Source organism: Heliangelus exortis, chromosome 13, assembly GCF_036169615.1.
Source record: "Heliangelus exortis chromosome 13, bHelExo1.hap1, whole genome shotgun sequence".
NCBI lineage: Eukaryota > Metazoa > Chordata > Aves > Apodiformes > Trochilidae > Heliangelus > Heliangelus exortis.
In genome coordinates, this window is record NC_092434.1 from 15,104,011 (window position 1) to 15,127,001 (window position 22,991).

The 22,991-nt window shown below is 50.5% G+C and overlaps 1 protein-coding gene across 6 annotated transcripts; it reads left to right on the forward strand.

Moving 5' to 3' along the window:
* The first annotated feature begins 1,741 nt into the window (after positions 1-1,741).
* On the forward strand, positions 1,742-6,984 carry IRX6 (iroquois homeobox 6). Of its 6 annotated transcripts, XM_071756947.1 has the most exons (7): positions 1,742-2,390; positions 3,533-3,778; positions 4,047-4,156; positions 4,434-4,738; positions 4,864-5,367; positions 5,609-5,710; positions 5,947-6,984. In XM_071756947.1, the coding sequence occupies exons 1-6, from the start codon at positions 2,346-2,348 to the stop codon at positions 5,707-5,709; spliced, it is 1,311 nt and encodes a 436-aa protein (XP_071613048.1). In that variant the 5' UTR covers positions 1,742-2,345; the 3' UTR covers position 5,710; positions 5,947-6,984. The 6 variants fall into 6 exon arrangements, with proteins under 6 accessions (XP_071613048.1, XP_071613043.1, XP_071613047.1 ...); XM_071756942.1 differs by lacking the exon at positions 1,742-2,390 and having other exon boundaries at positions 2,727-3,778; XM_071756944.1 differs by lacking the exon at positions 1,742-2,390 and having other exon boundaries at positions 2,730-3,778; positions 4,437-4,738.
* The last annotated feature ends 16,007 nt before the right edge of the window (positions 6,985-22,991 follow it).

Sequence of the window (22,991 nt, forward strand, 5' to 3'; positions counted from 1 at the left end):
GCCAGCGACAGCTCCCCGGGGCTCGCAGCGCTGGCAGGAAGAGCGTTCAGCTACTCTTGTTGTGTCTTTCAGCAAATAACATCAGAAACGTTCTGGTGAAAAGACTAAATTTTGCTGAACTAAGTGCTTTAAAACAAGTGATTTTATTACTTTATAATTAGCATAATTTCCCCCATAGGGATACTTGCAATTAAATAATTAGCAGTAATGCCGCCCAAAGGTGTTCTTTAATGAATTTTCTTAAGTTATTGCCCCCGTTAACGACAAATGAAACGGCTCAGTTTTACACCGCCTGAGCGCTCCTTCCCGCCGGGCTGCGGGCGGTGCTGGCGGATTCTCAGCAGCCCCTGAGCTCCGGGCCGGTCCGTTCACTCCGGCTCCGCCACCGCGCAACCCTCTCGCCCCAGCCCCTCGGGCCGGGGCCTGGCGCTCTGATGCCCCGACGGCGCGGACAGCCCGCTTCGCTCCGCTCCCTGTTCTGCCGGAGGGACCGGGGAGAAGCGCCCTGCCCTGCCAAGGGCCGCTACACCCTTGAGCCGCCCGGGCTGAGCCGGGGCCGACCGCCCCAGCGGCGGCTGCTCCCGCTGGCTGCCGCCGGACCTCCGCCCGCCCGAGAAGGGCAGGGGTAGGCCGGGCCGGGCAGCACCGGGCTGGGCAGCACCGGACCGGGCCAGGCCGTGCACCACTCGCGGCTCGGCAGCGCCACCCGTCGGGGAGCGGGAGGCGGCGGCGGCTCCGACGGGGACGGGCACGGGCACCGGGCTGCCCGTCTCTCCTCTCCGCGGGCCACGGCACCGGTCTGCCCGGGACAAGTGCCGCCGGGGTGTGTCGTGACGAGGCAAATTAAGGGTTCTTCCTTTTGTGGTGGGAGTTTTGGGTTGGGTTTTTTCCCCTTTCTAAATTGCCAGCGGCAGGACATCGCGCCCGGACGGACCCGGGAGCGCTGCGGCAGCCCCCGCCGCAGAAGGGGGAAATCCCCATTTGCCTCCCGGGCACCTCGCCTCAAAGGAGAACTCACAACATGTAAGTCGCTGGTTAAACAGCGATATTTCCATTTGTTAATTGATGCAATTACGCTGTAGCGGTAATGGGCAGGCCAGGCTGCAGGCATCCATCCATCACCTCCCCACTGACCTGCCACGGCCCCGCCTCGCATCCCCCCCCCCCCTCCCTCACCGCCTTCTCCTGCTGGGACCATTTCAGATCCAAGAGAAAAGAATGGATGGCCCGCTTAGCACTCATTAAGGAAGGAGGTTTCGGGCTGCCGGGTAGGCGGGCTGCCCTCCGGCCGGCTCCTTGCCCCGTCCCCAGCCGTGCCCCTGCCCGCGCAGGCAGAACACGTCGTGCGGGGCGAGGTGTGACCCCACTCCTGCGGCTCTGGGCCGCCGCGAAGGGCAGAGGAGCCAGGGAGGGGAAGGGGGAGCACAACTAACGGTCTCGATTGCAAAAGCGGTGCCAGGATGTGCAGCAGAGCCCGGCCCTGAGGGTGCTAGCCTGGCTAGCAGCGGGAAGGGCCAGGGGCTGCGCCGGCGGGGCCAACCCGGAGCGCTCGGGGCTCGGGTTCGCCCCGTGCCGCCGCTCTTCCCTTCCCTCTGCTCTTCCTCCTGCACCTGCAGGGTCACGCTGCCCGGGGGCGGGGGGCGCACACTGGTGGATACCGTGATTTTCCCCATTTATATCCCCACCCTGGTCAAACTGAGCTGGTTTAAAAAAGAGAGAGGGATGAGAAGAGAGACCAACCGCACCGCACCGCATCTCCCGACCCTGCCTTTGACGTGCATCACAGCACAACATTAAAACAACATGAAACAAGTGCTGCGAGCGGGCGCGCCGCGCTGCCTGCTCCTGCCCGCCGCTGCCTGCTCCTGCCGGCAGGGCCGTGACGTCACCCCGCTCCTCGCCCACCGATGAACGCTAAAGACCTATAGAGCAGAAAATAATACAACAAGCAAGCTCTGTATCTTGCAAGCCCTACGTGATTTTCCCCCCCTCTTTGAAAAGCCCCTTTGCACTTAAACTCTCTATACATGTGGGGTGGCTTTTTAAACTCTCTTGATACAAACGTATTTATTAAGAGAGATGGGAAGTGGGGGGTAGCCTCTTTCTTTAATCCAGGCACTAACCCCCCCCCCGCCTCAGATGTCTGGCGGGTTTTCCTAAGTGCAATCATCTATAATTGAGGAAAAAAAAAAAAAAGGGGGAAAAAAAAAAAGAGAGGAAAAAAAGAAAAAAAAAAAGCCATACGTGGAAATGTGTGTGTGAGTAGGTGCATCTTGAAGCAGGGTTTAGTTACAATCGATCTTGGGGGGAAAATATTGCCTATGGTCCAAAAATAAGGAGCAACTATGTCCTTCTCTCAGTTCGGATACCCCTACAGCACCACTTCACAGGTAAGGCGAGTGAGCAGCACTCACTTTTGTTCAGATTCTGCTGCTGCTGTCCAGATGTCTTGTTCCCCCTCCCTTTTTTTCTTCCCTTTCCCTTACTTAGAGTCTTTTTTTTAAAGGGCACATCTGGAGCCTTTTTTAAAAAAATGTGCGTGTGTGTTTATGTCTCGTTTGTGTTGTGTTAGGCTTAAACAAATAACTCTCAGCGTGCACAGCAAAGGCGTTTAGGAAACCGGTAATTCCCCCTCCCCCTTTCCACCGTTCAGTTTGAAGCGCAACAAACAAATAAATACATAAATCCCGGCTGCGACCGATATCCAAGCCCGCGGAGCGGCCGCGCAGCACCGGGCGCTGCCCCCGCCGAACCGCTGCCGCCCGGGCACCCGCGGATGGTGTGCGGGCAGGGGCATCGGGTTTCAGCGGAATGGGGATCTCACTAGCGTTCCAGCGGAACCGGGGTCTGCCGTTTTCTCCACCCTTCCTCCCCGGGTCGGTCCCTTTCCTGTATTTTATTAGGATCTGTCGGGAGGGTTTTTTTTTTCCCCTTACAATTTCCGAAGGACACCCCCACCCACACCAAAGCACCCTGTATTAACTAAGTCGTCGCTATACCATATCTCGAGTCACTATTTATTTGGGTAGAACTATTTATACACTTTAATCACTGCAAGATGTGCCCTCCTCGCTTGGGAAGTTAGCTGTCCCCTTGAACTTACTGAAATCAAATGCCTTCAATTGCGCTGACATATTTACTGTTTTGTCTATTGCCAAATTAACTATAATCGCAACTTCTTGCCTTTAAATCAATGCACACGGACCAAGCAGGGGCGGGAAGGAAGGAACAGTACGGATCTTTTGGCATTTTCGAGAGCAATTATTTCCTTAAAAGTTTTGTCTGCTTGATTAATCGTGCCCCCTTCCCAAGGGTTCCCGCTTCCCATTCCGTTTATTTCCAGGTTTCTATAATTAGTTACTTCAGCCCGGGCTCGCTATCCCCCTCCTCACCCCCCTACCCCCCTAACACTTTCTCCCCCCCCCTCCCTTCCTGCACAACCACAGACGCGCATACGCTTCTAAATTCCCCCCGATGGGGCTGCCTCGACAGTCACTGGGCGCCGTCCCGCTCTCTCCTCTCTTCTCCGCAGTTTTTCGTGCCCGCCAGCCCCAGCACGACCTGCTGTGAGGCTGCCCCCCGCTCCGTGCCGGATGCCTCCTCGGCGCCGGCCGCCGCCTCCCTCTGCTGCTCCCCGTACGAGAGCCGGCTCCTGGCGCCTGGCCGCGCCGAGCTCAATGCGGCGCTGGGCATGTACGGAGCCCCGTACGCCGCCGGCCAGGGCTACGGCAATTACCTGCCCTACAGCGCCGAGCCCGCCGCGCTCTACACCGCGCTGGTGAGTGCCCGGTCGCTCAGGCAGCGCACCGGAGGGACAGGGGGGGGGAAAGGAGGGATGAGGGGAAGGGGGTGCAACAGGCAGCAAACTTGGTGGTTAGCAATCGGAGTAGGGGCCAAGGGCCTCTAAAGAACGCGGAACCGGCGCCGTCCCGTCGGGGCGGGGGAGGGGGGAGCGAAGGAACTTGGCTACCCCGGGAACCCAGGGCGGCGGGGGACCGCGGGATTTCCATCCCGTTCGACTCCAAAATCTGCCTTTTTCCCTGCAGAATCCCCAGTATGAAATCAAGGAAGGCGCCGGCACATTGCACTCGGGAATCTCGCAGCCCGCTGCCTACTACTCCTACGATCATTCCTTGGGGCAGTACCAGTACGACAGGTAAAACCCCTTTGATCAGCGCCCGGCAGCATTAGCATCCCCCTGCGAGGCGGCGGTCGACATCAAACGGCGGGGGGCGGGGGGCTCCGACCTGGCAAACGTTGTACAGGAGAAACGAGGCGCCCCGGGAGCACCAGTCAGCTAAAATTAACTTCGGCAGCGATAGCAGGCGGGAAGGGGCAGGAAGGCAGATGGGCAGGGCCACACCGGCCTGCGGTGGGGCCGAGCCGGGCGGGGGGTTTCCCGCTGTCTGCCCTCCCTCCTAACCATCTCTCAGCAGGTACGGGACGGTGGATTTCAGTGGTACGGCCAGACGCAAAAATGCAACGAGAGAGACGACGAGCACTCTCAAGACCTGGTTGTACGAACACCGCAAAAATCCCTACCCCACCAAAGGAGAGAAAATCATGCTGGCCATCATCACCAAAATGACCCTGACACAAGTGTCCACTTGGTTTGCTAACGCCAGACGGAGGCTCAAGAAAGAAAACAAAATGACCTGGTCCCCCAAGAACAAAGCGGGAGATGACAGGAAAGATGAAAACCCGCGGGAAGAGGAGGAATACTGCACGGAGAGCAGAGGTAGGCGGGAGAGGCAGGACGGGTGCCACAAAGTACCTCGAAGTGACAGCCCGTTTAGAGGGCCCCCAACTTCCCCGCACCCGCTCTAACGCCCTGCCGCCTCTCCGCCCTCCCGTATGTCCAAGCAGACCAGAAGATCTGCAAGGAGGACAAGGAGCTGCAGTTCAGCGACTTGGACGACCTAGAGGAGGAGGATGAGGAAGAGGAGGCGGGGAAGCCGGAGAAGGGCCGCGCCAGCTCCCTGCAGGAAGCCCCCAGCCTCGGCGCGGCGCTGCCCGAGACTCCGCGGAGCGACTGCAGCCTGCCCGGCCCCTTCCGCGCCTTTGCCTGCGCCAAGGCGTCCGCCGTAGACTTCAGCCCCGCCGCCCTGCCCGGCCCGCCGTCGCTCTACGCGCCCGCGGAGAAGCCGCGAATCTGGTCGCTGGCGCGCACCGCCGGGGCCAGCACGACGCGCCGGGGCAGCCCCGAGGGCCGCGGCGCGGAGGGGGGCAGCTGCGCGGCGGCAGAGCTGCCCCTGTCCGCCAAGGCCTTCCGGAGCTCTGCTTTCAACTTGCAGCCGCTCTCGCGGAGCTGCGCGTCCCACCGCGGGCTGGGCGAGCCGTGCCAGTACGCGGCTGCGGCGGGCGAAGGTACCCGCGGCGGCGGGGCCGCGGAGACGGGGGGGACCACGGGCCGGGCCGGGACACAGGGCGCGGCGTGAGCTCGCCTTCGCGCTAACTCTCTCCCCGCCGGGCCCAGAGCGGCCGCGGGGTTAAGCCGTGCCCAGGTGTACTGCGGGTTGCGGCCGAGGGTTCCCCGCTCGAAGCGAGCGGGCAGGGGAGGGCAGCGGGGCCGGGCCGGGCCCACCCCGAGCCGCTTGTGTCTGTGCAGGCACCGGACGGGGCGCCAAGGGCGGCCCGGGAGGCGCCGAGCTGGGTGGCACCTGCCTGGACAGACTGCGAACGGCGTTCCGGCCGGTGCTGCGGAGGTGAGGTAGGTACCAGGCCAGCGGCTGGGACTCATCTCCCATGAAGCGCAAGCCCGGCCCCGGTCACCGCAGTGGCCTCGGCCTGGGAGCGCAGCGCCGAGACCACGGCCCTGCTCCGCTGCCAGAGTCTCCGCCCGGGCGGGGCAGCACCCCCGGGCACAGCCCCGTGGAAGGCCGGCGGGGTCCAGCAGGCACCGGAGCCCGCCTATAAAACCCTCATTATCGGTTCTCCCTCCCGCAGGGCCGCCCACCCCTTCCTAAGAGCTGGAGACGGAAGCTCCCGCTGCCGCGAGGCTCTCAGCTTGAAACATCGAAAGAAGCTTCTCCCCTGGACGGCGGGGACCTCGCTGCAAGGCATTGCTCCATGGCTCGCCCTTCCCTGCCCTCGCCAGGGAAATGTCCCGCTGTGGCACAACGTGCCGCACACATGGGAGCTGAAGCGGGCGGAGCGGCCGCGCCCGCGGGACTGGCCTATCTGACACCGGCCGCTTGCCATTTGTTCAACACTCATTAACTGCTTTGTCCAAACAAACCCCAGAACATTCTCTTTCCCCCCTACCCCCACATGGTGGTTTGGTTTTCCTTTTCCTCCCAAACCTGCTTCCTCAACTCAGCCCTACTCCACGAAGGTGCGTTCTACGCTGTCCTAAGGAGGCGGGAGGTGAAGGAGCGACGCAGGATAAGCAGGGCTGGTTATTTTGAGTCTTTGTACACAGATACTACTGGAAGTATTTTTTCAGAGTCTTAATTAATACGGATGAGCTGGACGCCGCAAAACCATCCTGTGACCCCCCGGCAGCTCTTCAGCCAGGAGCCTGCGCAGAGCGGTCCTCGGTCCGCCCCGGGCACTCGCTGCCAGCCCCGGGGCACCGCCGGGGCACCCCCGGGCATCGGGTGGCGACCAGGCGGCGAAATAGGACGTTGTTAGTGGGTCACCACCATCAGTCAGTGAAAAGAGCAGTGCTGCACTTTACAGGGCAGACGAGAAAGGGAAACCGTATCTCTGCATTATTTCTGTTTAATTAAAAGTGTCATCAAACACTTCGTGTTCGGACTAATAAACCAAGCAGGGATGAGGAAAGAATGTTTCTTTGTTCCTGTCTCTAGAAGGAGTGGCAATAATTTAAATTAGTAACTGTGGTAATTAAGAGGTCATCTATAGATCAACCCGATACCTGCTATTTCCAAGTTCACCCGGGTCAACATTTACATTAAGTCATTTGTGGTCAATAGAGTCCAATGTATTCTGCCTTAATAAATCAGGGAAATAAATCTTGAATATCGAGTAGACTTCTATATGTTTACCAAAGACTACCAAGACAAGTGGGGCTGCAGAGATGGGAGTCCTCTGGGTTTGCGACCAGAGAAGCAGCTCGTAGGGGAAAGGAGAAGCTGCAGGTCAACCCAGGGGACGGGGGCGATGGCTGCCTTCAGCTTTGACCCCGCTCACAGCGTCAGCCTCTCCCGGGCCAGGGAGCGGAGGAGCTCTGGGCTGCGGGGTACCCGGCAAAGACGGCAAAACTTGTCGAGCTTTGCAAAGGCCAGGGCGGTAAAGGGCGGGAGGAGCTAAGGGTACGCGAGGGCCAACAGATAAGGAAGCGTCCGGGAGCGGAGCTAGGTCCGACCGGGAGTGGGCCTGGGCTCGCTGGGAGCCCCTCCGGAGACACCCGGCCACGGGGTTTTTCGGCGCTCCGAGGCAGTCCTGCGGCGCAGAAGCCGCAGTCTGTTGCAGTGACCCGCAGCTCAGAGTGGGGGATATTAAGCTGCGAAAAGATAAACATTATTTCAAGTCGGATTTGAAGGATTAGGGCTTGTAATAACGAGTATTAGGCCTTTTCGATAGGTTCTTGCAAGGCGACATTTCCGCCCCTCCTCCTTCTCCACTGGAAGGGACAGGTATTATCTGCCCTGGGAACAAAGCGCAGGTCCCCCACGCGTGTCTGCAGGGGCCGGGTCCCGCTCCCTGCCGTGTCCGCCCAGCTCGATGTGAACAGACCCGGCTCCATCCGGCGCGGCTTTGGCAGAGTCCCCGGTGAGGCAGCCCTGCAGTGTCCTCTGGGAATGCCCACGGGGGACGAAAATGGCACGGGCCTCCAGCCCGGAGTTCCGCCGAACTTCTGGCGCTCCCCCGCTGCCCCTGTCCTCGCCAGTCTCCCCAGGAGCACTTGAAGGAGCCGCGAAGCTCCTGGGCGTGGGTAATTAGTCGGGTGCAAGCTTTAGGGTCTTTTTAATGCGGGAACGAAGGTAACCTCCGGGGAGTCTTAAGACTGTTTTTCTGTTTTAATTATTATTATTTATTACTTTTACTCCCCTTTTATTAAAGGTCAAGTGAGCGAGATGCAGATTATCCCTCCCGCCTAGGACTCCCCTGCAATCTGTCACGCCAGTATCGCAAATCTCTCAAAATATAATCTCCAGGAATCATATTCCGAATACTGTTTTGATTAAAAACCAGAGCGGGGATTGATTGAGAACTAATACTGGGAGCGGAGCCCGTGAGCGCCCAGACACAGAACTGCAATAACGGGCTCGCCCGGGTGCTACGGGAACAAATGAAGAAGGCTCCAACGCTATAATAAACATATTTAAACCGTTTTCTGGCTAGGCTTTGCTATGAGGTGGGCTTTTTAATTCCTCTGAGCCCTGCAAGTCAACCCGGGTTGTGCACCAGCACGGGAGCAACCCACCCGTCTCTGCAGGGCACATTCTGAAGGGAAGCTCAAAGACTCTGCTCCCCTGGGGCCATTCGGGGAAACAGGACGGAGGCAGCGCCGCCAGGTCCGGTCGGTGCGAGGCCCTCGCAACCCGGCCCACTGCAAACCCCAGTATGCCTGACCCTCAGCCCGTCCGGGCGAGGGACAGGGCAGGGAGCGCAAGGTGCAGACCCTGGCTCCCCCTTGGAGCGTTGAAGCCGAGATGCCGACGGAGAGCAGCCCCTCTCTTCCCCCCCACCCCAGCCATCCCCATTTCGTTATTAAGGATCGGGTCTCCCCCTTTTCCGCAGCCGCTGGGACGCGCCTGGCACCGGCTGCGCAAGCCCCGCAGTCTCGTATCGCCCCCCAATTAGCACTCGTGGGGACAGGCCGGGGGCTGTGGGGGGGAAGGGCAGGCGGGAGCAGGTGATTGACGCGTCCCCCGCTGGGGTGGGAAGTTTCTAAAACAAAGTTGCCGGGCTAATGGCCCCGAGCGGCAGCGGCGGGGCCGCGCACACTCCACTGCGCCCGCTCAAAGGCAGCGCGACCGCGGGGCCGCCGCCGCATCCGCCGCGATCGCTAATGAAGTTTTGTCAAAGACAATTACGGGCTCGGCGGGGGCAGGAGGCCGCGATGAAAAGGCGGCTTTGTGCGGCCGAGACGGCGCGGCTCCCCCGGCCACCCCCGGCCCTTCCTGCGCCCCCGCGGTGACCCCCGCGCCCGGCCCCGCTCCCCGCAGGGGCAGCGGCCCCGGTGCCCGGCCCCCAGGTGAACGCGGAGACGGGCTGGTGCCAGCAATCAGCCTCCCGGGGCTAGCGTTTGTCAGCCTGATTTACCGACCAGAGAAGCAGCCGGGGAACGCGGAGGGAACAGATACCGGGCAGTCCCCGCCCGACTCCCGACACCCGCACATTTCCCATGAGGGGCTTCTGCCCCCTGCTCCCTCCCCAGACGGGTTGCAGCAACGGATCCCTGCTTTAACCTTGTTGCATCCAGCAAATGGGAATTCCGATTTTGAAAACTGGCCACGAAAATGGCAAAACATGTTTAAATATACGCCAGAGAGACATGAGGGCTCAGACTGTGACTATCTTCAGCTGCAGCTGAAGTGAGAGAGAGGAGGTGTGGAAGAGTTGGACCATCTTCCACTACTTTTCCCATGCTCCCAGCACTAGTCCATGCTCACCTGCTTCCAGCACTTCACCTCCCTCCCATCCCACCTCCCCTCCAATACGGGCAGCACAAAACACACAGGTTCTGCTAGACAGCATAGGGAATCCTTCGGGAGTCATGAGAAGGTCTGGACAACACAAGCAACCACCCAGACTGGCCCTTCCAAGCCTTTTGAAGCACAAATGCCCCTTCAGCAACATAGGAGAAAGGAAAACTTCCCTTGCTCCCCCACTAGCATGTGAGGAGAGTGACTGTGACACTGAATTGGCCGGGACCTCTCACCCCAGCTGGGTGCTGACTGTGCCCTCAAGCAAGTGCCCTGTCCCCTGTGGGTTTCCCATCCCACATTAAAGGGGTGAATTTTACTGGCCTTGCAGCAGCAAAAGCCTTGGGGATCCCTTGTCAAAGGTGGCTACAGCAGAAGGTTCAGCATAATGTGGCTGTTGAGGTTATGAAGCAATGGAAGCAAATTGGTTCAAAAATATCTCAAAAGCTGCACAAGGCCAGGTGTCATTTCAAGTTCAAAGCATCTGTTAAGGGAAAATAATTCTTTTCCTTGTATTGCCTTTTGTTCATTTTTTTTTTTTAAACCTGCTGTTCATCTGAAAATAAATTACAGGCCAGAACAGGTGGATAACATTCTAGAATGAATGATTTAATGATTTGTTTAATCTGGATTCCCTTTCAATCTACTTAGCAGGATGAATACTTTTTTTCTTTTCTTTTTTTTTTTTTTTTTTCCCTAGCCTGAATCCAAAAGCTGGGCTTTTCATCTGAAGAAAAAATATCCTAAATACACCACTCTGCTGCCATCAAGGTGTACTCCTGACTGCCATTAGTAATGCAGCAGTGGTGTTTGTCCTGCTGACAGGCTTCAGGGGAAACCTCAAGAAAACCAAGCAAGTTGTAATTTTCTTTTCTTTTTGCCACCTTGCCTGGGGTGGCAGAAAAGGGACTTTTCAGTTCTCGTGGTACAGGGCAGGTACTCTTGGCTACACTGACCATTCCAAAAAACAGGAAAACAGGTCCATACAAACTGGCCTTCAGACATGTGAAAACTAACTCCAGTTTTTAACAAAAAATGTAACAGCACAGGGTCCTCCACCCCACTAGGATGATTCTTCAAGAGGATCCACTTCTGAATTGTAAATACACACATGATCAATGTACAACATCTAAAAGATGCCTTCTAGAGCGATCTGCTTAATAGAACACCTTAAACTTATTGAACAGCTAAGAAAAAAGTTTATCCTGGGGAGGTCTGATGGTTTGGTCACCATGCTCAGCCAGTACAAGTGCTCCACATACAGCAGGAGGCCAACCCTCTGACAGCAGCACTCAGAATTTCTTGCCAATGCTCTCTTGCAGTGTTTGCAGTAACAGACCTTCCCTGGAGCTCAGGAATGCTTGTGGAGCATGAGTCTCCCTAACAGTGCAGCCGCAGAGCAGCCCCTCAGAGTGAAAAGTGGGTTTTACACCCATAGGACAATGTGAAAAACAAAGCTTTTTTTGAGAAGTGTCACAGGCAGCAGAGGTACAACCAGGGATGGTTCTGCTGCAGTCTTGTACCAGCAGCAAAACAGTTTGCTGGTGCACAGTCCAAATCCAGCAGTGACGAGGGCAGAACAGCTGATTTTGTCTTGAATAATAAGTCCCCAGTAAGACCAGAAGCAGAAAAAAGCCATTCCTGTGAAACATCTGCTATCAGCCCTGGCCAGGTGCCACAGCCTGACTGTCAGGTAACCAGCCCAGGGATGCTGCTGTGCTCAAGACAATGCCTTTGCATGCGTAGGAAGATAATTTCAAAGTGGCTCTAAAGCCACTCAGGGAGTGAGATCAATGCAAAAGTCTGTGAATAATTACAGCATGAAGAAAAGACCTAAAACACAAGCAGCCCATACTGCTAAGACACACAGGTTCAAAATTTTCCCAGGGCAGCAGCAGTTTTGCTGTCCAGCCACCTCCATTTAGCAGTTATTTTCTTTCCCAAAGAAAGGCCAAAACCACTGTGGAGTAACCCCTCTGTCACAGGGGAAGGTGGTACCCCTAACTCATGTATTTTCAGCTCTTTTACACTGCCATTGTTACTTTGACTCCAGCAATTTCAGTACCAGCAAAGTGTTTCTGTGATGTTACCATTCAGAAGAAGAGAAAGGATGAAGCAACCACATTGTGCAGGTCACATCATCAGGCTCCTATCAGGCAGATGTTTTTGCACCAACCCCCTACACACCATAACCTCCATGACAACCCGATGTGAAACAGTGGCACAACACAGAGCACAGGTCACCAGGAGCATGTAAAACCAACAGTGTGAAAATCTCTCCACTAATTCACCTATAAAAACAAGAACCAGCAAAAGTGAAAGCAGAAGGTCTCTTATCTGCAGGGTCAATCCCTTCTGCTCCCTTAAGTGGTGCCACTTCCTCTGAGGCTGCAGTCACCACCAACCCCCCTACTCACCCAGAGCCCCCCCCAGAAGTGTGGGGGAACCTCAGAGCAGAGACATCTTTGCAGACAGAGCTGCTGCCTCTTCCAGCTACCTGAGCTCATTCTCCCAAGGGCTACAAAACCAGGGGCATCTCAGACCTCTCCCCAAAGGTCTGTCAGCTCAAGAGCTCAGCAGCTTTTACCAGTGCTGACTAAAAACTGCAGGTTTTTAATCTTTGACTGATACTGCAGATACAGAAAACTAAAGACTTACAAAATCATTGCACAATTGGGGAATGATAGAAAACCATGGCAGGTAAGAGTTAACACAGACCAGGATGAGGAATTTTCTATAAAGAGAAATAATTTCTTAAAACAAATCTCAAATGACTGATTTTTTAAATAAGAAATTCATATACTAAATATTTTTGTAAACCTTCAGTAGCCAGAGTAATGTAACTAATGCAGTACCAGTTGCCTTAGCTGAGGGAAAGGTAGTTTCTATAGGCAGGATTTCCAATTTCTCCCCAGGTATCAGAGTAGAGCTGATAAACCTCCTGCTTCCATTTCACAGCACCCTTAGTGAGCACATCTCAGAAGAGACACTATATTCAGGGGCACATCTGCCTATCTAAGATTACAATTTACCTGTAGAAAAATCAATTGCCAGTAAAACTCTTCAAGTATCCTCCAGAATTCAGAATTGTAACATATATTATTCTATTCCCTGAACTTTCCCATAAAATATTGGCTTACTCAGTATTTTCTAGCAGGAAATTAATAAAACTTGTCCCAGTTCCTCTCAATTACAGCAATAATATAACCTCATTTTCTCTTCATACACATTTAAAACTCAGGCTACAAATATAATACATGGTATTTCATAAATGAAGCAGACATAATTACAGTGTGGGAGCGTAGTCTCAGGGACAGTTGTACTTTGAGCACAACTCCAAAAAAATAGGAACAAGGGTCACTTTTCACCCCAAATCCTGTGTATAATAGAGGGCTGCACCACCTCCAGCTCCACTCAGGATGGCATTAAGATGGATTTAACTTGCAAAGGCTCACAAATGGCACTGTAAGGGCTGAGGAGAACCAGGACCCAGCAAGGACTCGGTATCCCCACTTCTTTGTGGAACACCACTCTCAGTACAGAGATGCCCCAGTCTCAGTCTGAAGGCTCTCTGGAGTGGGATGCAGGGCTTGCTGCTCACTGTCCCTTTCACTGCTCCCTCTCAGGTCAGGCTGATACAGCTGATAACTCAAATCTGTAACTGTGATTACAAAATTAGCACCACTTGAATTACTACTTCTGGAATTTGGTGCACTACAGGTTTATGGGCTATTGTTTTCTAAGCCTCACTGATACTCAGTGCTTTTCCCTCCAGGGAGAACTGTGACATAGTCTAGTGGGTTTTCTCTTAACTGCTGTAAGGATGTCACCAGAGCTTCACTGCACAGACCTGAATTTCAGAGCTGTGTTTTTGCTTATGGCAGCCCAAACAGCCCAGTCATGAGTGCAGCAGTCTGTGAAGGGACCCTGAACATCATCTGTCGCATGGTTAGTTCCCTCAGACTCTCCCCAGAGAAAACTCTGTGCACACTATTTGTTTTCAGAGCATGCTGGATTTGGTTCTCCAGAATAAAACTTTGGGCCTGATTTCTTACGGAATAAAAGTTGGATTCGTTGTGGGAGAGCACAGACATCTGCCCACTGCTGTACAATTTCTTAACTTGACTGGGACATCTCAGCCAATCCCTAGCATGAAGATTTGGGCTGAGATATCCCAGAATAAAACTTTTTCTAAAAGAAAAGTCCTCCATCTCAAATGGAGAGCAAAGTTTCTCCCACTGACACCCATAAAGCTACAGAGCTGCTTTCCTCTCTAGAGGAACCTGGATCAGCTGTGCTCCCGAGTCAGGCAATTTACTGAAATGCCTGAAGTCCAGAGGGATTAGTCCCAGCCTCAGGGTTGTACTCATCCCCTGTGATCACCCAAACTGGTTAGGAATGGGGTGTTTGTTCCTTTTTTCCCTCCATGCAATTGCTATGACTGATCTTGCCAATCACAGCACTGATGAGCACAACTGAAAACATAACCCAAAAGATTTTTTTATACAAACTTGTGATGTGCAGTACTGGGGGAGGGAAGTTAGGCTTTAAAGGACTAAAATGTTTTTTCAGCAACAATTATTTGAGAGAGAAAGTAGGGGAAAGACAGAGGGGAGTGAGAAATTAAACTCCCCTAAACCAGAAGGTATAATGAAAACTCCACTTGAGCTCCCTCATTTTCTTCCATCCTTCCAGCCAGGTCCACTGACATGTCTATAATGCTCTGTTAGTGATGGCTATTCTTCCAAAGCCTGGATCATAATTTTACCCTACATAAAGTGAAGAGAAAATCTATATATTTTCCTCCATATATTGTCAGGAGAAGTGAGCAGGACCTGCCAAATTCCCACTGCAGCTCACAGCAAGTTCCACTGCACACTGTCAGCTCTGTGGCCAGTTCCAATGTCTAAAGAAAGAAGCACTACCCCTCTGTAGTGCTTAATACATTGCAAAGGATACGGGTTGTTTGCTCTGAGGTAAGGTTTCAAGAGTGCTGTGTGTTTTTAGGAGTGATATACCTGTTTATTACATTGATAAACGGCACATTTTTCCTACTTGACTTGTCAGGGCCTGAGTGATCTGGCAGTAAAAGTGACCTGATACTGCCACTTACCTCTTATTGATGTCTTTTCAGGTTCACCTTTTATTTGCATAAATGAGAAACAGAAAGAAACCCCTATTCTTTAACAGAATCCCACAGGATTGCCTTAGGAAGGCTGATGGATGTTGCAGACACACATCTCCCCAGGTACCACACCAGTAACAACTTTTGTCCCTGCACTCTTTACAGACGCCCGGTGGGTGACCCCTGGCCCCGGGTTCAGCCGAGGCAGAGCTGACAGCTCAGGGTGTTTGCTCAGGCCCAGGACTGACACCTTTGCACTTTGTTGGGAGAACTTTAATTTCTGTAACTAACCTTGCAAAAAATACGGGACCTGTAGGTGCATGACAATAAACATAAATACACCTCTGCCTTTAAATAGGCATTTTTCTCAATTTAAAGAACTTTAAGCTTTCTTACAGTGGCAGGGACAAGAATAATTGTTTCTAAAAGAAAAACCAGAAAGGCTGCAGGCACTTACGTATCACAGGCTTGCAGCTTGGGGTTTTGTCTCAGTGTTGCAAAGGTTAACAGCAGTATTCCACAGCTGTTTTTCGCTTTACCAGATCTTAAAATAAAAGACCAGTTAAAAACAAAACTGAGAACCATTTTTTTGTTGCTTAATTTCACAAGGAAAAACCCCAGTGAATATATTAATGTGAGACTTCCTCAGGGAGAGGACTTTGCCAGGGTCAAACCAAAACCTTCAGAGACTCTTTTCTCAGAAACCTGATCACCACCATAAAGTTCTGGCAGTTGACCCCTCCAAAATTTAAGACATTTCATATTAATTTCCATAGTACTCCCTCACACCTTTGCAGAAAAATCTTGTGGAATTAAATGGAGGATGAAGCTAACAGATTAATTTCTATTGATCTTCAAAATCCATATTTCCCTGTTCTGTGCACTCCATGGCAGTGTTTTATATATACACTTCTGTTTCATTATATCAGACAGTTCCAAAGTCTTAAAAGAAATTATAAGTGTTTTTATAATTCATAGGATTTTTTTCCCCATAAGGCGTTTCTCTTCCTTTTGTTGATAGTTTGGGAGGAAACATCAGCAGTACAAAGAAATGGTGCTGAAAAAAAAAAAAAAAAAACCAACCCAAAAAACAACCTACCCCAAAAGAGATGCTGCAAAACAACAAAAGAAATGAATACAACCAGGAGGAGAAAGCTCTGCAAGGGGGTCCCTGGTGGAAAGAAGTGAATGGAGTTTTACACACACAGACAGTTACAGTTTTTGATAACCAGAAATCCACTCTTTTACTCTTTCTTTCAATTTGAGTCCTCTCATCTAGGAATCCTCTTTTTGTTGTACACCAACATTTGGGGCAAGCTCAATGTTTTTCTTTACTGACTGCTCGAGTGGGACTCGGGGACCTGGGGAAGGTGGGCTCTGCAGTCCTGCACTCCTTGTGTTCAGAAACTCACCTGGTTTACAAATCATGCCAGAATTTGAAAATAAAACAGAACAAAACAAACGAAGAAATCAAACTCCAAACTTTGTGCATTTCTTGACATGACATTAACTTTCTCCTGACCCATTTATCTGTGTCTGTACGTCTCGTACTTATGGACAAATGAGTAATGAGCACTGTGACCCAAAAACCCAGCAAAAGACAGAAGAGAAACCCCCTGCATTTACTTTCAGGCTTATAAAAATTAATATTTATGGATAAACCAAAATGGGAGTGATTGGGTCAGTACAGAAGTTTTGGCTGTTTACAACTCCTATCCTTGGGAAGTCTGCAATGAGCTGGAAAAGGTTCAGATTCTGTGAGCATCCTCCCCCTGCCAGCTCACTATAGACAACCAGAAGTTGATTCACAGACTGGTTCCGGTTGCAGAAGGACCAGATTTGTTACTGTAACATTTTCTACTACTTTGCTCAGTTCTTTTTTGATGACACCTAACCATGTCACTGATGCCCCAAGGGCAATGAAACCAATGGACCCTTGCACACCCTTAAAAAAACCCCCGAAATGTCACAAACCACTGCCTGACTTGGAACATTTCCCCCTCGTTATGATCAGTCTGACAGGTACCTGAACATTCACTAATTGTGAGGTATCACTGCCACTGAGACTTTGTCCCCCACCACCCCCAGACCCCAGTCTCCTCCACGGCAGCAGATTGCCCTGGTGACTAAATAACTGCTGGCCCACTGGCTCTCAGTCTCTCCACCCTAAAATCCCTACTAATAAACATCCAAGTGAAAAAGAGCAGCCACCAAACAGCAGAACAGACCAAGTAGGACACCAGCAGAATCCCAGGCTCTTATTTTCTAAGAAATCTTGAAAGATTAAAGAGCACAAAAGCCCACTCTCACTTAAGAGCCAAAGAAAAAAATGAGCTGGAGGATATGGCTGGCTTCAGGCTGCACTGCACGGGGGAGGCTTGGTAACACCAAGAGAGATGTCAACAGCTGCAGAAGCATTCAGCATTAACTGCATAAACCCTCCCACCACGTGGCTAACCTCCTCCTGTAGTTGTCCTTTTGCTGTCTCCATCGCTTTTGTTACTAAGTGGATTAAAGCCAAAGCAGATGCATCGCAGGGCACTGAGCATCAGGCTGACAGCTCCTTGAAGTGCTGGAGCAGTTTTGTGCAACCCAAAAAGGAGACAGAGGTGGCACAGGGCATCACAGCCAGGTAGGTGCCAGAGAAAATCCTTATAGGCTGGAGGTAAAGCAGGAATATATGAACAATAAGGAACACACTGGAACAAAGGAGGAATTAAGCACTAGATCAGACGATGAAAGGAGATGGTAAATTCTCCATTTCTTGACACCTCCACATCAAGACCAGGTGTCTTTCTTGAGGATGTACTCCAGTGGTTCCATTCAGCTGCCAGAGCATGGTCTGGCCCATGGCATGGGCCAGAAGATGGGAAAGAACCTGACTATCCTTCCTTGCCCTGAAATATCCATAAAGCAGCATTATCAGCCTTCTTTGGGAAAAAAAACTTTCCTTAATTCTAAGATGATTTTGGTTTTTGGTTGTTAGGGGTTTTTTACCTCTCATTCAGGGACCTGCATGCATATTACAAAAGAGCAGCACTCCACTCTCATATGAGTTCAGTAAAGACTAATCTGGAGGGCAAATATTGCAAAATATTTTCTACCTTAACCTGTGTGTGCAGTTTGATGGACATTTTTGCAAGTATTGTAGCAAAAGCAAATAAATGGTAGGAATATCTGCAGAAACAGTGGTGCCCAAGCAAATAATGAAAAACCTGAAGGAAAGCAAGTTTTGACTACGTACTTTTGCCTATTAGCCCTGGAGTCATATTTAGCCATGCAAAGAAAAAAAGAAAAAATCTAACCTTCTTGTTTACTGCCCAGACAACAGCCCATTAAAATCACCCTCCCTGCTACAGCAGTAGTACATATTTACAGGGATTGGGGCTGATTTTGATCAGCCATACCAAACCATGCCTCAACCCATTTCATACTGATTAGAGTCTGGTCATATTTTAAGTGTCTATGAAATTATGCAAATGGAATCTGTACCAGAAAATCAGATTGCCAGATAATTGACCATTAATCTTTGATAAAAGTTTAAAAAAATTAAAGCAATCAGAAGTCAGCTTAGCGTACAGTCTCTTGGGCCTTATTTTGGTCGACTAAGTCTGTACACTAAGCTGATTTCTGATTGCTTTAAGTTGTAAAAATTGCTTTTTAACCCATGGATATCAATGAGATTGCACCTAGCCTAAGTTGGGGCTGAATTTGATCTGCTGTGTGCCTTAATCACAGTATATTTTTGTTAAAACCCAGTATTTGTGTGGATCTGTGGATCCTGATTCGTTCAAGCGCACGGTAATCTCCCCCTAAGCCTGTCAGAATACAGCAGGTTCATAATGCTGGGAGCAGAATCCAATTTATTCATAAAACACCAGAATGCTTTAACCAAACTGTTCTTTTGTGGTAAGCCCCCTCCCACCTGGCTGCAGCAGACAAAGGCTCCCACGACAGCCAGTGGGAAAGGGAGAGGATAACAATGGCATGGGGACTGTCACGCTGTCCATCTGTCTGTCCGTCCATCGGGCAACTGACCCAATCCACTTGTCTGTTCCACACAACCAAAGGCACCGTCGTGCCCCATCCTGCAGTCTGTGGTGCTTACTTTGGGAACTAGCTATGGCTCCATGATTCCCAGGAAAGTGTAATCCTGTGACAACATTCCAGGCCATTAACATTCTCCCAATTAGCATGTATAGCACCTGCTGGGTGTTTAGTGGCACTCAAGGAGCACAGGCTCTAAAACTTCCTTTCCTCTGAGACCCCCAATGAAACAGAAATCCCACATGCTTGACTGGGATGTTGGATTTGCTTTGCACCGACTTAAGAAAAGCAAAGCATCTTCTGTTGAAAGACTCCCTGTGCAAGCCTGGGCAGCTCATGTTCTTTGGGACCCCTCCCTCCCCCCACCTATTTGTGATCCCCTCTCTGTCAGCACCAGGAGCCCTTGCAAGGAATCACAGCCAAACCACATTTGGTGTCACCTCAGCACAGGACAGAGATGATCTTAGAGGCAAGGGCTCTACAGTCTGACTCACAAAAGGAAGCCAAAATGTCAGACAGCCAAAACCACACTGGCCAACACAACAGAACCACCCAAACCAGCACAGAGGGATTGATGTCAAAGGGACACTCAGATTAACTCTGAGTAAACCAGAGAGGGTGATTTATCATGGAACTTTGATTTTTCCATTAAGATGGATTCTAGGATATCAACAAAATTCGGGTGTACAGTCCTGTGCTGCTCCTTCATATGCAGAGCCAGAGAGCTGGTCACAAGCCAGGGGCACACCCCACTCTCGTACCCCCACTCTCCTCCCTTTTCTTAGGAGGGCTGGTGGCAGCTGGAAACCATCACACAACACAGAAGGTGGTTGCCCACTTTTTCAGGCCATTTACTTTGGCCAAGCCCCAGAACAAGACCTCTTTCTGGAGGTCCTGTCTGCAATCCTGCTCATAAACAGGATTTGGGAGCTGGCAGGTACCCCAGCTGTCTGTGTCTCCCCAGCCTCAAAGGGCAGGCACCCAATCTGCATGAGTTGTCCCTGCAAAACCACGGGCAGATTGCTGCATATGGTCCTTCTGTGGCTTCCAGGGAGGGGAAAACCAACCAACCTGCATCACAGGTTTCAGATTCATCAAGAATTAAAAGCTTTTGATACAATTACTCGTTAAGATAATTAATACATAGAACAGACTGCTGGGAAGGGGTCCATCATTCACTGTGCTCTAGGATTCCTAGATAATAAACCACCCAGAATTCTTTAATTCAACTGAGAACTCATGGGTGAAAACATAAAGCTAAAATCCATGCCCTGCATTACACACGTGGCCAGTCTACATGCTCATAACATTTTCTCCCAGGATAACAAAGTCATTTTGCTGATGTGATGGAATTTTTTCAAAATACAGAAGCCAAATCACCTTCAACTCCCAGGGATGCTGCAGTAATGAAGTTTGCCACAAGTTGGTAGAGATCCAAATGTTAGAATACTGTTGCTACAGCTGTCCCCAACACCACCATCACACCTAATCAGCATGGGTAAATGCAGAAGCCAGAGAGCAACAAAAAATCATCAACTTATATTTGAAAGAAGAAATCCAAAATTTCTCTAAGATACCCTTGTGTAAACCATGTGAGCTACACCAACATCACCTCTGCTGGGTTTCCCCTTTCACCTTCCTTCATAAAATTGTGTGTTTGATTTTATAACTTTTGGTCTAGTGCATAGTAGGAGGTGACTGTATTACTGATAATTGCTGATAATTTGGGGGCAGAAGTAGTCCATGGTACCTTGTTTTATTTTTGCAGAAAAGCTTCTTTGTTTTATAAAAATTAGAAGAACTAACCACCTTCATTCTTTGGCATGTAGCAAGGATCTAATTAGATCGTTTCTGATGGCCATTTGAAAACTTTTGAGAATATTTGAAAAAGAGAACGTATGAGCCCCCATGCACACAGCATAAAAATCCATCTCCCAGTGCTCAGAAATAGCAAAAAATAACTCTTTCAGTGTGGATGGAAACACTACCACAACCACAGAGTCACAGCCATTGCTTCTAAAGCATCTCTCATCCAGTTGCAGGGCTGGGCTGCAGCCAGGTGGATGCTGTGCCATGCACATGCTGCTCTCTGTGAACTGCAATTCGTTGTTCTGTTCTTCCAGACATCTCAACAGGACAAAAAAGCCTCATCTAAAACTACTCCCTACTGATAAAGAACTACAGGACCACCATAGTGAAACTAAAGACACTTCAAAATGTGCTTCAGGATGCTCAGGGAAGCATTCCTGGGTTAGCAGTGCAGTTTTACCTGATTGTTTCAAACTTTCAAAATTTTCACAAGAAAGTTAGTTCTTGCTTGGTTGTGTGCATGAATATTCTTGCCCATCCCTTCCTTTCACCAGTGACCCAGAGGCATATGGGACTGGAATTTCTCCCCACCTGCTACACCCTGACCATGGAAGTAGCAGAGCTATTGGCAGAAGGCTTTGCCAGAGGAGGGGGAAAACAGAAGACTCTAAAGTGAAGTTTTACAGTCACAGGAAAAGGTTCCCTGGATTTACCTAAACCTCCTTGGCAGTGAATATGTTAACAGTTGACTGTAACTGGAGAGAAACAAACTGCTTGGATGCTGGCAGCAAAAATGCTGCTTTGTCCAATTCCTACCGTGCCAAGCTCCTCCACCCTCTCTCAGAGCAGCATTTAGACAAATGCCAACATTTTAAAATTTAGTGGCCCCATCATTATTAATTCATTTGGTATTCATTGTAACAACATTAATCACAGTACACTGCAGCAGCTTTAGTACACATGTAATGTGTGCTTTCCCAGAATTTCCCTGCAAAATCTCTGACGTTGCTAACAATGTAAAGACAAGGAGACATCACAACCGAGCAAAACAATAATAAACAGGCAACTTAATAAATCATTATTCTGCCCGCAAGTATGTTAAAATATAAACTCATTTGGAAGCTAGAGGAAAAAACAAATGCAATAAGTGAGATCAGTAAGTTTGAGGCTTTTCAGTTGTAACAAAGAAACAAAACAGCATGCTAATATGACATTTACAAATAATACCTAACCACAGCCTAATTAACTTATTGTGTGCTTACTAAACTAGCATACATATTATATTAGAAGAAAAACACTTATTTGTTCTGTTGCTAAGAAACTTCAGACATTTGCATATTTAACAAATTGTTAGTGTTTTTAACCAGAACCCATCACTATTTATAAAAAGACAAATTTAAACCATGAGATCAAAGACACAACATTAATTTTTCTTTTGTCAACTGTCTTTGTTCAATGGCTCAAAGAAGCTGTTTTATAGCTGCCTGATACATAATGAAACATCTGGTATTATTCTGAATTACAGCAGAACCCACTAATAGTCAAGGGCTTTTCTTTATTTCTCATACACCAGGCAGCACACCACAGGGACCAGTGCAGCAGCACTTGCAGAACTTGCCTTTGAAATGGCTGCAAGGTTTTTCTGAGGAGTTTAGGATCCATCTCTAGACCAGGAATACCTCTAACTTTGTTTCTTTTCAAGGCTCCAGATGGCAGCTGATTTTAGCTGGTCTGATAAGCTCCAAGAAAGGAAAGCACAGTGAGCGAGGCAGTGAAGGAAGCCCAAGGGTTATCTGCTAGCTGGCAGATGATGGTGGAAGCTGCACTGCTGCTCACTGTGCCCATGGGTCCCTCCTGGGGGACAGCCACCCAGGGCAGTGCTGGGTCACTATTTTACACGTGGTCAGCAATGTCATTTTCCAGCTTACCAGGGACCAGCATGATGATTCCATCTCTTTCTCCCATCCCACTGGACACTCAGTGACACAGTGAGGGGCCAGCAGAGTCTGGTGTGGGCTATCTCAGGCACATCCCCAGCCTGCTGAGCACCTTGTGCCATCATGACCAGATCCAAAAGTGGTCTTGCTATGCCACCTCTAACACAGACATTTTCTAGGAGGAGGAAGATGAAAAAGGAAAACAAAGAGACACTGGAAGGAAACCTGAAAACTCAAAGAGCTGGAACAAACCCAATGTAATCTTAATTTCTCTGTCTTTGGGCTACTTAAGGTGGAAAGGATGTCACAGGGAGTCAGAGGTCTCTTCAGGAATCTGCCACAGGGATTGTCAACCTTGAGCTGCTCTTCCCACCCAGCAAACATGGGCAGTAGTCAGGTGTCTCCTTCTGCCCTTTTCCTCCCTGTTATGTTTCTCCTGATAAAAATCCAGGACCA